The sequence below is a fragment of the Poecilia formosa genome, unplaced genomic scaffold, assembly GCF_000485575.1.
Source record: "Poecilia formosa unplaced genomic scaffold, Poecilia_formosa-5.1.2 Scaffold12, whole genome shotgun sequence".
In the NCBI taxonomy this organism is placed as follows: Eukaryota; Metazoa; Chordata; class Actinopteri; order Cyprinodontiformes; family Poeciliidae; genus Poecilia; species Poecilia formosa.
Window position 1 is genome coordinate 500,528 of NW_006799951.1, and position 16,849 is coordinate 517,376.

The 16,849-nt window shown below is 37.8% G+C and overlaps 2 protein-coding genes across 4 annotated transcripts; both read left to right on the forward strand.

Moving 5' to 3' along the window:
- The first annotated feature begins 271 nt into the window (after positions 1 to 271).
- LOC103133499 (annexin A4-like) lies at positions 272 to 9,824 on the forward strand. Of its 3 annotated transcripts, none has more exons than XM_016667784.1 (15): positions 272 to 381; positions 2,352 to 2,645; positions 3,420 to 3,502; positions 4,110 to 4,475; positions 4,580 to 4,667; positions 4,786 to 4,880; positions 5,145 to 5,258; positions 5,378 to 5,468; positions 5,824 to 5,903; positions 6,004 to 6,060; positions 6,298 to 6,391; positions 7,866 to 7,961; positions 8,376 to 8,382; positions 8,746 to 8,804; positions 8,941 to 9,033. In XM_016667784.1, exons 2-14 carry the CDS (start codon positions 2,354 to 2,356, stop codon positions 8,756 to 8,758), a joined length of 1,476 nt encoding a protein of 491 aa, XP_016523270.1. In that variant the 5' UTR covers positions 272 to 381; positions 2,352 to 2,353; the 3' UTR covers positions 8,759 to 8,804; positions 8,941 to 9,033. The 3 variants fall into 3 exon arrangements, with proteins under 3 accessions (XP_016523270.1, XP_007545316.1, XP_007545317.1); XM_007545254.2 differs by lacking the exon at positions 8,376 to 8,382 and adding an exon at positions 9,182 to 9,824 and having other exon boundaries at positions 273 to 381; positions 8,941 to 9,063; XM_007545255.2 differs by lacking the exon at positions 8,376 to 8,382 and adding an exon at positions 9,182 to 9,822 and having other exon boundaries at positions 273 to 381; positions 4,278 to 4,475; positions 8,941 to 9,063.
- A 1,372-nt stretch (positions 9,825 to 11,196) lies between these two features.
- LOC103133631 (annexin A11-like) lies at positions 11,197 to 14,753 on the forward strand (the record flags this gene model as incomplete). Its single annotated transcript, XM_007545463.2, has 5 exons — positions 11,197 to 11,323; positions 12,796 to 12,891; positions 13,676 to 13,734; positions 13,871 to 13,993; positions 14,112 to 14,753. Coding segments are annotated over 5 exons (465 nt in total), but the record flags the coding sequence as incomplete, so codon positions are not given.
- Between the last annotated feature and the right edge of the window lie 2,096 nt (positions 14,754 to 16,849).

Genomic DNA, 16,849 nt, shown 5'->3' on the forward strand with positions numbered 1-16,849 from the left:
ATTTAAACAGTTAAAGTAATTCTTTAACTGTTTTTAAAAGTTAAAGAATTACTTTTAAAAACAGTTTCATATTACAGCATTTTATGAGATCAATGAAAACTTGAGGCCGAACAGAAAATGCGTAAAAAACGCATTTTCAGTTTTTTTTACGCATATTGTAAAACCTTATGCAACAACAGAGTATGACATGATGTTTCCTCGATGTCATTGCAGCTTGGTGTCACGTAATAAACTGTTGTTAGTTGCTGTCAAAGCTACGTCATTACAGGGATGGGCGGCTCCCCTATATGGAAAATTTGAGTCCCACCCATTAAGATTTGACACACTACTTCACCCTAGTAGATCTTCGCACTCCAGGAAGAGAAGAGAAGCGGGCGCAAAGTAAGTACTTGCTAAGTTAATTCAAATGTAATATCAGAACTGATGGTACTCTGTATTACGCTTTATGGAGAGTAAATCTGTTTGTGTGCCGACTATCTGCGGAGTGTTACTACTCCTGCGTTCTTGAAGTTGTTAGTTAGCCTGTGTTACTTCCTTTAGCTAAGCCACGTAGTTGCCATAGCTTCAGCTTTATGCGCCACCACTTTCGTGCTAAGACTACAGCGGTTCTTTGTTTTATAGTTGGCAAATTTAAATAGATACTTAGAACAAGGCTATGTAGCCGAAGATGCTAGGTAGATTAAAGTGAATCTGCTAGCTTGTTTCCGCCACAGTAGAAGGTTTGGAAAGGCCCGAGGCTTGTTCTATTGACAACTTGCAGGATAAATTAGATCTGTTAGAACTTGAAGAGATTGTGGCTGGAAACTGAATACCTGTACTCTTTTTATCAAACTTTTATTTATTTATTTATTTTTACAGTGACTACTAGCTGTTTAACTTGAAAACCACCAACTCGAGTTTGGAGAGTAATTTAATATTTGTAGAAGCTATAAATAAACTTCCAAAGTTACTATCCTAGAAAGCCCTAGAGGAACAGTAGAGACTATCAGCTTCATGTCATTTGGTTTAAGTGTGTCTATTTAACTGGATATCTTATTTGCTTTATGGGAATATTCAAACTTTTTTTTTTTTTTTACTGGGAATGCAAAGCTGAGGGCTGTATACAATGAGGTCAGTTTTACCATGGAACAATTTAGTCCAGTGGAGCACAGACTTCTCTTACCAAATGCAACTAAAAGGAAACTTTCTCTTTCCTCTTTACTCAAATATTTTCACTCCAGCTGCCAGCATATAAAGAGTCAAACTCTTCCACCTGTGCATCCATAGTACATATTACTTACTCTCTAAATAAAACGAATTGGGAACAAAGATATTTCCAGTTACCTGTTACTACCTCATTGTATTTAAAATGGCTTGAATGCTACATAACAATAAGTGTTCTTCAATCACTGATACTTCCTGGTAAACCAGTTTATGATCAGCAACAAAAGACAGTCATCGGCAATCACCAATCATGGAAATTGGCTAATTATGATCGGTTACCGATCAATCGGCACACCACTAGGCTAAACTGGGCATAAAATTGCCTTCAGAACAGAGTGAGTAAATGAAGTCCAACCTCCATGTCATTTAATCTCCGTAATAAACATAGCTGTTCTCTGAAGACAAAATTGGTGAACAAACATCATCATGAAGACTAAGGCACATAGTAGACTGGTCAAGATAAAATTTATGGAAAGGTTTAAAGTAATATTGGGGATGAGGTTAGAAAACAATTTCTTGAACATCTAGCAGAGCACAGCTCAACCCATCATCTAGCAAGAAGACCTATAATCTGGGAACAAACCAAGAGAATTAAGAATTTCCAAAGTTGGCCATGCATGTGCAAGATGTTCTTGTTAAATGAGACTGAAATAAAACTTTATGGCCTATATTCAAAATGCTGTGCGGCAGAAAGCTAGCACTGCACTTCTCCCTTGATAACACCATCTCCAATGTAAAACATGATGGTGGCAGCATCATGGTGGCAGCATCATGCTGTCAGGGTGGCTTTCTTCATCAGAGTAGAGGAAGCTGGTCAGGTTGCAAAAGACTTATGACTGGGATGGAAGTTTCTTTTTCACCTAAATGTGCAAAGCCAGTAGAGACATTTTCCAAGACTTTCAGATGTGATTGGAGAGAAAGGTGGTTGTTACAAAGTACTGACGTAAAGGATTAAATACAAATGCGTGCCACTCTTTAAACTTAATTGCAAAATAAATGAAAACTGTAACTTGACTATAATGCTCTACATTATGTTCACATAAAATCCCCCCACATTAAAACACAAAGTTTGAATGTCACAAATGTGAAATGTTTTCACGCTTTGCAAGGCACCGTATTTCATTAGCTTTGCATTTCTGTGTTTAAAGCAATGAGCTACCCAGGATACCCCTCTCCGGCTGGCACATACCCACCGCAGCCTGGGTTTTACCCTCCACAACAACCAGCTGGTTACCCACCTCAGCCTGGGGCTTACCCCCCTCAAGCAGGAGGTTACCCCCCTCAAGCAGGAGGTTACCCCCCTCAAGCAGGAGGTTACCCCCCTCAAGCAGGAGGTTACCCCCCCCAAGCAGGAGGCTACCCTCCGCAGCCCGGTGCCTATCCTCCGCAGCCCGGTTCCTATCCTCCTCAGGCTGGAGGCTACCCAGCACCATTACCCACAGGTAAGCAAACATTTTAAGAAAATAAAACTACATTTTTGTTTTAGTTGGTTGACTTCAGAATTACAAGGTTGCATAATTGGGTTAAAAATCATCTTACAATTATAAGAACAGCTCAAAAATACTTTATCCTTGTTGTAAAGTATTGGATATTTGTGATAGAAGTTAAATTCTGTTATAGCCTGTTGGGAGTGTTTCATTTTCCCTATCTGTCTACTCATAGGGCATCCTTTTTTTTTAAAAAAAAAAGCTATGTATAAAATAACCAAGCCACAACACATGGGTTAATTGAAATGCCAATTAAGTCTTTTAACTTAAAAGATTAAAGTAATTTAAAACTCTGGCAGTGTACATGCAAGGAAATTAGATTGTATTATCCATGCCTTTAGAAATTCTAATGCAAAAATACTTTGTTGATTGCAAAGGGATAATAAATAAAGGAAGTAAGTGTATTTTCTAGAATACTCCGTGCTCAAGTTTTGGGACCTTTCAGGTAGAATTTGTTAGCCAAGTTGTGTTTACTGGCAACAGCAGTCATGAGACGGGGCCCTTTGTTAATCTGGCTAACAAAGGGTCAAAAGCAAACATCTCTGCTGTTGCTAAGAGAGGTAAATCCTGCTGTCCACAGTTCACATACTGCTCCCATTCTCTGTCCAGCACTCTTACATCAAGATATTAAACAAACAGAACGGCTGTAAATCCGCTGAGGAGGATGTCCGTCAACTTTATTGGGCACTTTGCTCCACAATACATTTGCATGTTTACTTTTTGCTGCAGGCACGTGGGGAGGCGGCCCCTCTGGTGGATATCCCTCCACTGCTCCTGGCAGCTATCCCAACCCTGGATACAATGCAGGCATGGTGAGTTTAGCCCTCAAGTGTTAGTTAACATTTGTTAAAATAAACTTGTAATGCACTGTATTCAGGTTATTGCGTTAAGTATTTCAGTTAGGCTGAGTTGCACAGCCTGTAGTGGAAACTGATGCTCTTACATTTAACGGTAAGATTTTTTCCCTCCAGAGGCATACTCCCTAAAGTTCTCAGCATTGCAGTTTTCTTTGCCACCTTTCCTCTTGTTCTACTGCATGAAAATCAGTCATGTGCTAAAGTCTCATTCATGCATATTTTCCCTTTAATCTGATGCTTCTTTTCTCTTTCCTACATTGTTTTCATCATTGCTATGTCTGTTTTGGTTCTCATTTTCTGCAAAAGGTGCATTTAATTAGCGTGATCACACTTTGGATGCGTGAAACTCGTATCAATTAATACCACAACAATAACAACAACAACAAAAAAAACAAAAAACAAGAGAAACAATAACTTAAGTTTCTTGTCTGTGGCATTAATCCATAATTTAAGACACAGATATGTGTTACTGATGCAAACAAGGTGTGACCTGCTACGCATTCTCTGCAGTAAATAAACCAAGAATAATTATAACATTCATTTAAATGCCAATCTTTCACAGGCCAACCAGTTCCCTGCTGGGATGGGGGCGTTTACTCCAAACTCATCCATGCTCCCCCAAGTACCTGGGGGGTACCCGCCTGCACTGGGAGGGTACCCACCTGCCCCCCATGTGGGTGGAAGCGGTGCCCTCTATCCTAACCTACAGTCATGTGGCCTGTACCCACAGCCAGGAGGCACCATGCCCCAACAACAGTATGCTGGGATGGGGTATCCCGGACAGCCTGGACAGACGATGCCCGGCTACCCCCAAGCACCGTCACCCAACCCACCCATGCCTGGCTTTGGAGGAGCCCCGTCACCAAATCCATCAGTGCCAGCCTATGGAGGAGGAGGAGGAGCCATGCCGGTCGCTCCATCCAGCAATGTAAGGGATGCAAAACAAAAGTAGAAGAAATTGATTTTTTTTTGTCGCATGCAAACATTTTTACATACAAAAAAAAAATCTTGATTTCTGTACTTTTACATTAGCGAGTATTCAGGGGAACAATCAAAGACTTCCCAGGAGCTGATCCGCTGAAAGATGTGGAGGTCCTTAGGAAAGCTATGAAGGGCTTTGGTGAGTTTTCTGGGCTGATGAACCAATCACACTGAACAGAAACATTAAATAAAACCTGTCTGTCACGTTTTTCTGTCTGATTTGAACGTAACATTACATTTCCGACTTGTCTGCACAGGAACTGACGAGCAGGCCATAATCGACCTACTGGGCAGTCGCTCCAATAAGCAGCGGGTACCTTTACTCAAAGCCTACAAAACGTCCTACGGGAAGGTAACGTTTCTGTTTGTGGTTATTATTATTATTATAGGGCTGCTTTCTAGAATAGCCTCCTTCAAAAATAGCTGACACCATTTACAAACATAGTAACAGACATGGCCTCAAGTCCATTCCTTTGAAATGAGCAACAGGCAGACATCTGCTGCTGGTGCCAGCAGTAAAATGGAAGGGAGATCCAATATCCTTACGGTCGAGTTGACCACTGAGCTTCCAGCTCACGATGGCTGTGAGTCGTTTCAAATTCTTTTCCACTTCCAGGACCTGATTAAAGATCTGCATTCAGAGCTTTCTGGAGACTTCAGGAACCTGGTCATGGCCATGCTGAAAAGCCCAGCTGAGTTTGACGCCTCTGAACTCCACAGTGCCATGAAGGCAAGTGCTCAGAAAGAGATATGATGATTCCACTGAGTTCATTTATCCTCAAATACTGGAAACTGTTCTGGAAGAAAAAAAAAAAAGAGTTATATTTGTTGCTCTGTTCTTCCTCACAGGGAGCTGGAACCGACGAAGCCTGCATGATAGAGATCTTGTCCTCGCGCTCCAATGCTGAAATCAAAGAAATAAACAGGATTTACAAAGAAAGTAAGAGACATCAGGACTATGAATATGCAGCTTTATAATAATACAATTCAATATGTAAAAGCACAATAGTTGATATCTGTGAATTTATGTGGGGAAAAGTGAATGATTAAATGCTGAAAGATGATTGAAACATCAAAATATTCCAGTCTTGGTGGAAAAATATTAATCTGTCAGGAACAACAGATTTCTAATCTAATTCTAATTCCTAATCTGGTAGCTATAGCAACAGGTAGCTGTAGCTACCTGTTGCTATAGGTAGCTACAGCTACCTATAGCAACAGGTATAGGTAGCTGTAGCTACCTGTTGCTATAGCTACAGGTTGATTGTATTCATTGTCTTATTTTTTTTTTCCAGACAATAAGAAATCCCTGGAAGATGCCATTAAAAGCGATACCTCAGGCCACTTCCGTCGTCTCCTGATCTCTCTGGCTCAGGTACAGCCGTGTTGTGAAATGTCTTGTGTAACTTTGCAGCTGCTCTTTTGCCCTAACCGTGTCAAATCTAATGAGTGTATTGTCGTTTTGTATCTTGCAGGGTAATCGAGATGAAAGGGAGAATATTGATGTCAATCTGGCTCAACAGGACGCTCAGGTGAAGTCCGATCTCATGTTGGGGATTACTGTTTGTACGCTGCATGAAACAGCCAACAGATTACAATTTACTTCCTACTTGGTTCTTGGTTACAAAAAAATGGGCATTAAAATTTGTGGTGATGTGACAAAATGTGAAAACCTTTGCTGGCTATTGATACTTTTGATACCTTTCCAATTGGTCAGCATTGCCATTTGCACATGATTCTATATACATGTGCTATTTGTTATTCTGCAGGCGCTGTATGCTGCTGGAGAAAACAAACTTGGAACAGATGAGTCCAAATTCAATGCCATTTTGTGTGCAAGGAGCAAACCACATCTCCGAACAGGTACAAAGACAACACTTAATAGAATATATCTTTTTTTTTAACTATTCTGTCACATAACATACTTAAACGTCAATGTATTTTATTGGGATTTTCTGTGATGTATCGATATAAAGGAGAAGCGCACTTGATTTGTTTTTGTTTTTTGAAATAAATCTGAGAAGTGTGGCGTTTGTATGCATTTAGTTCCTTTTAATCTCATATCTCTGAACATATTTTTTATGCATAATTATGATTGGTTATTTAAGGAATACTGGCTACAAGAAAACCACAAGTTTAGAGTTCATGACAAGTCATGTAGGAGACAGAGCAAGCAAGTGGAAGACCATGCAAACATGCTATTACCCTAAACACGCGTCCCTTTGATACGACTGAGGCGGCAACATGCTGTGGATATGCGTTTCTTCAGGAGGGCTAGCAAAGCTGGTCAGGGAGGGGAAATGGGAATTAAGTATGGGGCAATTCTAAAAGAAAAGAGTGAAAAGCTGCAAAAGACTTCAGATTGAGATCGAAGCATATGTGCGTTTTAGATTGGTCCAGTTCAAGTCCAGAGTGACGTTAACGCGCCCTTTCCCTATAATAATTTTTATTCCTTATTTTCTTTTTTCTGTTGGTGTGTGCAAACCTGGTAGACTGTTTTGTTTTTCCCATTTGTTAATACAACTGAATGCAAAACCTTGGATTGCTGTTCACACAAACCGCCAATAAATGGCATTAAAATTTGTGGTGATGTGACAAAATGTGAAAACCTTTGCTGGCTATTGATACTTTTGCCAGAAATATTGTGTTGTGTCCCTTAAACACAATCCAGGTTAAACGTAAAAAAACCATAAAAAGACATTCAAGAGCCATTATTCCCATGCCCAGGCTTCTTGTGAAAATGATTCTATGCTTTTGTTAAAATTCATAAAGTACGGGGGACAGTAGCTCTCTTAAGCCGGTGGTGCTGAGGTGCAGTCTTTGAGAGCTGCTACTCTGCAGCTTTTAAATGCATCCCTGCCCCAGCACGGCTGAGTCATGCTTTGACGGATCAAGGCTGATTAAAACTCTCACCTCTGACACAAAGTAATGTAACAGTCAGCCAAGCCTGTTAATACATGAGTCATTTCGTTATTGCAATTTATCCGTCACAATCTTGGTTCCATGATGTCGGACATTTATTGTCGGCCCATTTCTCTGCTTTTAGAGTAGAGGTTCTATTAAATGTGACTACACTGGAAGGTTAAATTTACAACTTCAGGCTTGGAAAACAAAAGTGAAATAATACATATTTTATAATTGACTTATAAAAACATAATTAAATTCTTGATGGCATTACTTAAGAATCCCAGTTCCAAATGAGTTTGTAATTTAGTTAGAATTGGGTGGTGACAAAAACACCCAAATAACATTAAAAATGTCATTTGTTTTGCATCCCTTCAAATCTCCACTTTAATGCTTGTGTTTCTGATTCACTGTGTGCGTTTTGTGTGCGCAGTGTTTTACGAATACCAGAAGATGTGTGGCAGAGACATCGAGAAAAGCATCAGCAGAGAGATGTCTGGAGACCTGGAGAGCGGCATGTTGGCAGTGGGTAAGAAGAACACATTCTCACCGGTTCGAGTTTTTCCTGACACCTTTTCAGTACTGTATGGAGTCAGTATCCCCCTTTTTCACACCTGTATTATCATGGAAGACAACACTGTAAAAAAAAAAGACTTCTCTAAGTTACGGCAAAATACCAACAACTACTGGTGTAGGTACGATCAAATTCTGGCCACCACAGCTGTCGGTATTTTTCCATAAATTAGATACGTTTTTTTTTTTGTTTTTTTTTTAAGTGTACCATATTATGTTTGATGGAACATTTATCTGCCAAAATGGCTGGACAAATATTATGTTTATTCCAGCTTTAATATTGTACAGCCCATGACCTACTTTTGATGTTAAAAATGCTGGGGAAATGCTAATAATCTGTTTTCTTTTTGATTTTGCAAACATTTATAAGGTTTATGGTACAGTAACCTATTTAAATTTTGAATATTGATATCACATTTTATTTAGATTTTATGCACTCGTGTGTTTACATTCTGGTGCTGTTGGTTTGTTTCATTTAATTTCACTTGACATGCCGTGTCTTGATAGATATTCCATTGTAGAAATTAGCATATCAGATGCATGTTTTTAAAAGAAAAATAGTCCCTCCCCCCCAAAGTGTTCCACTTATTTTCCTTTATCCGTTTTTCTTATTGTTATCCCGTAGTGATTATTTTTTGCTGTGTTTTGCGTGATGTGTTTTAGTCTGGTTTTCTCTTTGTGTAGGCTGTGTTGAGCATTTTTGTTTTTTTATTGCCAATAATTGATGTGTCTGTTTGCAGTGAAGTGCATTAAAAATACACCAGGCTACTTCGCAGAGAGACTTTACAAGTCCATGAAGGTACAGCAAACATTAATAATCAAACCATTAAAAATGAAATATGAATTTCACCTTTCAATTTGAATTACTGAAACAAATGTATGTATATTTTGTCCAAACACTTATCTAAGTATGTGTAAATATGGAACTCTTGTAGGGAGCTGGAACTAAAGACCGAACCCTGATCCGGATTATGGTCTCCCGTTCGGAGATTGACATGCTGGATATCCGTCAGGAATACGTTAAGAACTACGGAAAATCGCTGTACACACACATCCATGTAAGCACTTATCCTCATTCAGAAATATTGTGAAATATTGTATTTGGTTTTTTTTTTTTAAAGCAATGTTTTTGCAAGATGCATATCAACATTAATTTGTTATACTTCTAATTAACAGGGAGACACATCAGGAGACTACAGGAAGCTGCTGATTAAGCTCTGCGGTGGCAATGACTGAAGAGGAGACATAGCCTGCAGTAGACCATGAGCAGTCAGGTGCATTTGCAGCATTAAGATGTTTCTATGAATATCATGTTCCTGCCTCCTCTGTATGAATTATATCCAAAATGACATACCTGCTCACCATGCCAATGCTTCTAAACGCTACGTTTACACAGCAGCACCTGTTTTCTATGTAGACTTTTTTTTTTTTTTTTTTTGCCATATATTTTCAGGATTTTCAAATAGTTTGTTTATTACCATGACATATATATTTTGAAATCTAAACTTTTGCTATATATTTTTAAGGATTTTTATTACAAGTGTGCCATCATGATTACATGTCAAAAGAAATTTTAAACATAAATCATCTTGTTTTTTGATTTCAAGAAATGCTGAAGTACCAAAGTAAAGGGTCATGATGAAAAATGTATCATCTATTATGTGATTTGTCTCCAGTTAAACATTATTGTTTACTATATTTGTGTTGTGTTTGCAACTGATATTTCAGGGGTTTTTGTGCCTGTGTGCCTGTTAATGTTTGTTGTAAAACTCGGCATGCCAAGTAATAAATTGCAAATACATAAAAAAGAAAAAAAAACAAAAAAAAAACCTCAGTGCCGTTTGGTTTGTTAATGCAAAATATGCAAAAGCGTCTGTGAAGATACAGGGGATGTCACCCCTAGCATTTGCAAAACTTATCAAATTCCACAGTGAAGCTTAAATTGCAAAATGACAAAAAGTTTTAAAATACAGAATCCCAACCCTTTTACCACCAGTGTGCAGAAAAATGGAAACATCGATAAATACAACTTTGCAAGCAAAAAAAGCAACAGAAAACCTGGATTTGTAACTAGAAGTATGAACTGACAACCTGTCAGCTAGTAAGAGCTTTAGAGATTTGATAAACTTATCCTGATAAATGAGAAACTATTTATTCAAGTGTTTGAATACAGAGTTGTCAAGGTGTTTCCATGGCTACTTGGACCAGTGCTCTGTTGAATTTCCCTGCCAGCAGAGGGCAGTGATGTAATTTTAAAATCTTAACAGTCTCACCCAAGGTGTAATTTTCCATCCTCCAGACCTAATATGGATCATTCCAGACCTTATATGGATCTGCACTACAGTCAATAATGGTGAGGTGTTGAGTTTTAGATAATTGATTCTGGACAAAGGTTAAAATGTGTTCAGGCAACAAAATGCCTGTACACAAAAGTGCTTGGTATTAGATTGCATCAGTGCCAGGAACTAGTGGGCTATTTTGTTGTTAAATTCTTCACATTTTGCACAATGCATACAAATAAATATTTTGTCCATCTTTCTTATCTTGAAGCCAACTTGTGTGGCTGTTCAGTGAACTGTTTGACTTTAAAAAAAAAAAAAAATCCTTGTTGACTTCACTTAAAATGCTGTTCAACACACCTGGCTGCAAAGACTGGCCGCTGCGCTTGGCTGGTTACAGTAGTGTAGAGGAAGACTCTGCACTGCAGTCAATAATGTGAGGTGGGGTTGGTGGGTGGGGGTTTGTGGAACTGATAGCAGCTGTAAAACGGCTTTGGCACATTAAACAAAGCCAACATGGAAGAGCAGTTTTAGAGCACGTCAGTAAAATAAATTTGAAAAAAAAAAAAAAAAAGTCCTTGGTGTTAGAAGTGGATTTCAAAATTAGAAGGCTACTAAGAGTGTTTCGAGAAAGATTGCATCGCTGTTTTGCCAGAAGGGTTTCTTCGGACTTAAGTTTTTCTAGTATTTGAAACTAGNGACGCTCAGGTGAAGTCCGATCTCATGTTGGGGATTACTGTTTGTACGCTGCATGAAACAGCCAACAGATTACAATTTACTTCCTACTTGGTTCTTGGTTACAAAAAAATGGGCATTAAAATTTGTGGTGATGTGACAAAATGTGAAAACCTTTGCTGGCTATTGATACTTTTGATACCTTTCCAATTGGTCAGCATTGCCATTTGCACATGATTCTATATACATGTGCTATTTGTTATTCTGCAGGCGCTGTATGCTGCTGGAGAAAACAAACTTGGAACAGATGAGTCCAAATTCAATGCCATTTTGTGTGCAAGGAGCAAACCACATCTCCGAACAGGTACAAAGACAACACTTAATAGAATATATCTTTTTGTTGAACTATTCTGTCACATAACATACTTAAACGTCAATGTATTTTATTGGGATTTTCTGTGATGTATCGATATAAAGGAGAAGCGCACTTGATTTGTTTTTGTTTTTTGAAATAAATCTGAGAAGTGTGGCGTTTGTATGCATTTAGTTCCTTTTAATCTCATATCTCTGAACATATTTTTTATGCATAATTATGATTGGTTATTTAAGGAATACTGGCTACAAGAAAACCACAAGTTTAGAGTTCATGACAAGTCATGTAGGAGACAGAGCAAGCAAGTGGAAGACCATGCAAAAATGCTATTACCCTAAACACGCGTCCCTTTGATACGACTGAGGCGGCAACATGCTGTGGATATGCGTTTCTTCAGGAGGGCTAGCAAAGCTGGTCAGGGAGGGGAAATGGGAATTAAGTATGGGGCAATTCTAAAAGAAAAGAGTGAAAAGCTGCAAAAGACTTCAGATTGAGATCGAAGCATATGTGCGTTTTAGATTGGTCCAGTTCAAGTCCAGAGTGACGTTAACACGCCCTTTCCCTATAATAATTTTTATTCCTTATTTTCTTTTTTCTGTTGGTGTGTGCAAACCTGGTAGACTGTTTTGTTTTTCCCATTTGTTAATACAACTGAATGCAAAACCTTGGATTGCTGTTTCACACAAACCGCCAATAAATGGCATTAAAATTTGTGGTGATGTGACAAAATGTGAAAACCTTTGCTGGCTATTGATACTTTTGCCAGAAATATTGTGTTGTGTCCCTTAAACACAATCCAGGTTAAACGTAAAAAAACCATAAAAAGACATTCAAGAGCCATTATTCCCATGCCCAGGCTTCTTGTGAAAATGATTCTATGCTTTTGTTAAAATTCATAAAGTACAGGGGACAGTAGCTCTCTTCTCAAGCCAGTGGGGCTGAGGTGCAGTCTTTGAGAGCTGCTACTCTGCAGCTTTTAAATGCATCCCTGCCCCAGCACGGCTGAGTCATGCTTTGACGGATCAAGGCTGATTAAAACTCTCACCTCTGACACAAAGTAATGTAACAGTCAGCCAAGCCTGTTAATACATGAGTCATTTCGTTATTGCAATTTATCCGTCACAATCTTGGTTCCATGATGTCGGACATTTATTGTCGGCCCATTTCTCTGCTTTTAGAGTAGAGGTTCTATTAAATGTGACTACACTGGAAGGTTAAATTTACAACTTCAGAAAACAAAAGTGAAATAATACATATTTTATAATTGACTTATAAAAACATAATTAAATTCTTGATGGCATTACTTAAGAATCCCAGTTCCAAATGAGTTTGTAATTTAGTTAGAATTGGGTGGTGACAAAAACACCCAAATAACATTAAAAATGTCATTTGTTTTGCATCCCTTCAAATCTCCACTTTAATGCTTGTGTTTCTGATTCACTGTGTGCGTTTTGTGTGCGCAGTGTTTTACGAATACCAGAAGATGTGTGGCAGAGACATCGAGAAAAGCATCAGCAGAGAGATGTCTGGAGACCTGGAGAGCGGCATGTTGGCAGTGGGTAAGAAGAACACATTCTCACCGGTTCGAGTTTTTCCTGACACCTTTTCAGTACTGTATGGAGTCAGTATCCCCCTTTTTCACACCTGTATTATCATGGAAGACAACACTGTAAAAAAAAAAGACTTCTCTAAGTTACGGCAAAATACCAACAACTACTGGTGTAGGTACGATCAAATTCTGGCCACCACAGCTGTCGGTATTTTTCCATAAATTAGATACGTTTTTTTTTTTGTTTTTTTTTTAAGTGTACCATATTATGTTTGATGGAACATTTATCTGCCAAAATGGCTGGACAAATATTATGTTTATTCCAGCTTTAATATTGTACAGCCCATGACCTACTTTTGATGTTAAAAATGCTGGGGAAATGCTAATAATCTGTTTTCTTTTTGATTTTGCAAACATTTATAAGGTTTATGGTACAGTAACCTATTTAAATTTTGAATATTGATATCACATTTTATTTAGATTTTATGCACTCGTGTGTTTACATTCTGGTGCTGTTGGTTTGTTTCATTTAATTTCACTTGACATGCCGTGTCTTGATAGATATTCCATTGTAGAAATTAGCATATCAGATGCATGTTTTTAAAAGAAAAATAGTCCCTCCCCCCCAAAGTGTTCCACTTATTTTCCTTTATCCGTTTTTCTTATTGTTATCCCGTAGTGATTATTTTTTGCTGTGTTTTGCGTGATGTGTTTTAGTCTGGTTTTCTCTTTGTGTAGGCTGTGTTGAGCATTTTTGTTTTTTTATTGCCAATAATTGATGTGTCTGTTTGCAGTGAAGTGCATTAAAAATACACCAGGCTACTTCGCAGAGAGACTTTACAAGTCCATGAAGGTACAGCAAACATTAATAATCAAACCATTAAAAATGAAATATGAATTTCACCTTTCAATTTGAATTACTGAAACAAATGTATGTATATTTTGTCCAAACACTTATCTAAGTATGTGTAAATATGGAACTCTTGTAGGGAGCTGGAACTAAAGACCGAACCCTGATCCGGATTATGGTCTCCCGTTCGGAGATTGACATGCTGGATATCCGTCAGGAATACGTTAAGAACTACGGAAAATCGCTGTACACACACATCCATGTAAGCACTTATCCTCATTCAGAAATATTGTGAAATATTGTATTTGGTTTTTTTTTTTTAAAGCAATGTTTTTGCAAGATGCATATCAACATTAATTTGTTATACTTCTAATTAACAGGGAGACACATCAGGAGACTACAGGAAGCTGCTGATTAAGCTCTGCGGTGGCAATGACTGAAGAGGAGACATAGCCTGCAGTAGACCATGAGCAGTCAGGTGCATTTGCAGCATTAAGATGTTTCTATGAATATCATGTTCCTGCCTCCTCTGTATGAATTATATCCAAAAGGACATACCTGCTCACCATGCCAATGCTTCTAAACGCTACGTTTACACAGCAGCACCTGTTTTCTATGTAGACTTTTTTTTTTTTTTTTTTTGCCATATATTTTCAGGATTTTCAAATAGTTTGTTTATTACCATGACATATATATTTTGAAATCTAAACTTTTGCTATATATTTTTAAGGATTTTTATTACAAGTGTGCCATCATGATTACATGTCAAAAGAAATTTTAAACATAAATCATCTTGTTTTTTGATTTCAAGAAATGCTGAAGTACCAAAGTAAAGGGTCATGATGAAAAATGTATAATCTAATATGTGATTTGTCTCAGTTAAACATTATTGTTTACTATATTTGTGTTGTGTTTGCAACTGATATTTCAGGGGTTTTTGTGCCTGTGTGCCTGTTAATGTTTGTTGTAAAACTCGGCATGCCAAGTAATAAATTGCAAATACATAAAAAAGAAAAAAAAACAAAAAAAAAACCTCAGTGCCGTTTGGTTTGTTAATGCAAAATATGCAAAAGCGTCTGTGAAGATACAGGGGATGTCACCCCTAGCATTTGCAAAACTTATCAAATTCCACAGTGAAGCTTAAATTGCAAATTGACAAAAAGTTTTAAAATACAGAATCCCAACCCTTTTACCACCAGTGTGCAGAAAAATGGAAACATCGATAAATACAACTTTGCAAGCAAAAAAAGCAACAGAAAACCTGGATTTGTAACTAGAAGTATGAACTGACAACCTGTCAGCTAGTAAGAGCTTTAGAGATTTGATAAACTTATCCTGATAAATGAGAAACTATTTATTCAAGTGTTTGAATACAGAGTTGTCAAGGTGTTTCCATGGCTACTTGGATAGTACCAGTGCTCTGTTGAATTTCCCTGCCAGCAGAGGGCAGTGACGTAATTTTAAAATCTTAACAGTCTCACCCAAGGTGTAATTTTCCATCCTCCAGACCTAATATGGATCATTCCAGACCTTATATGGATCTGCACTACAGTCAATAATGGTGAGGTGTTGAGTTTTAGATAATTGATTCTGGACAAAGGTTAAAATGTGTTCAGGCAACAAAATGCCTGTACACAAAAGTGCTTGGTATTAGATTGCATCAGTGCCAGGAACTAGTGGGCTATTTTGTTGTTAAATTCTTCACATTTTGCACAATGCATACAAATAAATATTTTGTCCATCTTTCTTATCTTGAAGCCAACTTGTGTGGCTGTTCAGTGAACTGTTTGACTTTTAAAAAAAAATCCTTGTTGACTTCACTTAAAATGCTGTTCAACACACCTGGCTGCAAAGACTGGCCGCTGCGCTTGGCTGGTTACAGTAGTGTAGAGGAAGACTCTGCACTGCAGTCAATAATGTGAGGTGGGGTTGGCGGGCGGGGGTTTGTGGAACTGATAGCAGCTGTAAAACGGCTTTGGCACATTAAACAAAGCCAACATGGAAGAGCAGTTTTAGAGCACGTCAGTAAAATAAATTTGAAAAAAAAAAAAAAAAAGTCCTTGGTGTTAGAAGTGGATTTCAAAATTAGAAGGCTACTAAGAGTGTTTCGAGAAAGATTGCATCGCTGTTTTGCCAGAAGGGTTTCTTCGGACTTAAGTTTTTCTAGTATTTGAAACTAGAAGAAAAAAAATGCATTTCCTGTGAAAATGCAGTGAATGCTGTAAACATTTTGTGGGAACTGGAGAAGAATGTGAATTCAATTGCAGAAAACTTTCAGAAATGTAAGAAATTGACAAAATGCATATTGAAAAATTATTGAAGAAGAGTGGAAGCTTTCAGTTAAGGCAAAAATCCCACCCAAAGACTATTAGAAATATCTGCAAAATACTGCTTTCAAGCCTATACTGTAAGATCACAGCAGAGCATTTCAGCTAGCTTTAGCTAAAAAGCTAAAGCTAGTTGAAATATTAATCATTGCATTTAGACTATGATTAGTAGCCTACATGCTACTAATGATGAACCTACAGTAAATTGGTCACCTTACTGTAGGTGCAAGTTGAGTGTGACAAAACCCATGTAAAAGCTAAAATTAGTTGATAGCTAAAACAGGCTTAAATACTAATGATAGCATCAAGGCTAGCACTAGTGTGTCGACCTACAATAACAGTGTGTTACTGTTGAAATCCCATTTGTATAGTGGAATTTAGTTTATCAAATAGGTGAGAAAGAGTCTTAGTAATTAATTGAAGAAAGGCAGCCTTGTCATTGTTGCTTATTCAAAGGCACAAGCTTTCGGATGCACACTGTAGCAGCCTATATGTTTAACTTGTAATCTCACATCAGTGGCATATACCAAGTCACTAATAAAAGGCATTGTTTCAGACAGACTTGACAACGTGCCAACAGTTTGTTGCAAACTGGAGAATGTTGGTTAGTTACCCTCAACTGTGACCTGATAGCTGTTTATCAGAGACTAACACTTTCTTCACACTCTAACCTCAAAAGAAAAATTAGAACGCTCTGTTAAAACACTTAACTACCCAACATAATTACATAATTTTAATAACAATGACAATTTTTGTGCAAGGCTTTTAGCAGAATTTTTCAGAAATTATGG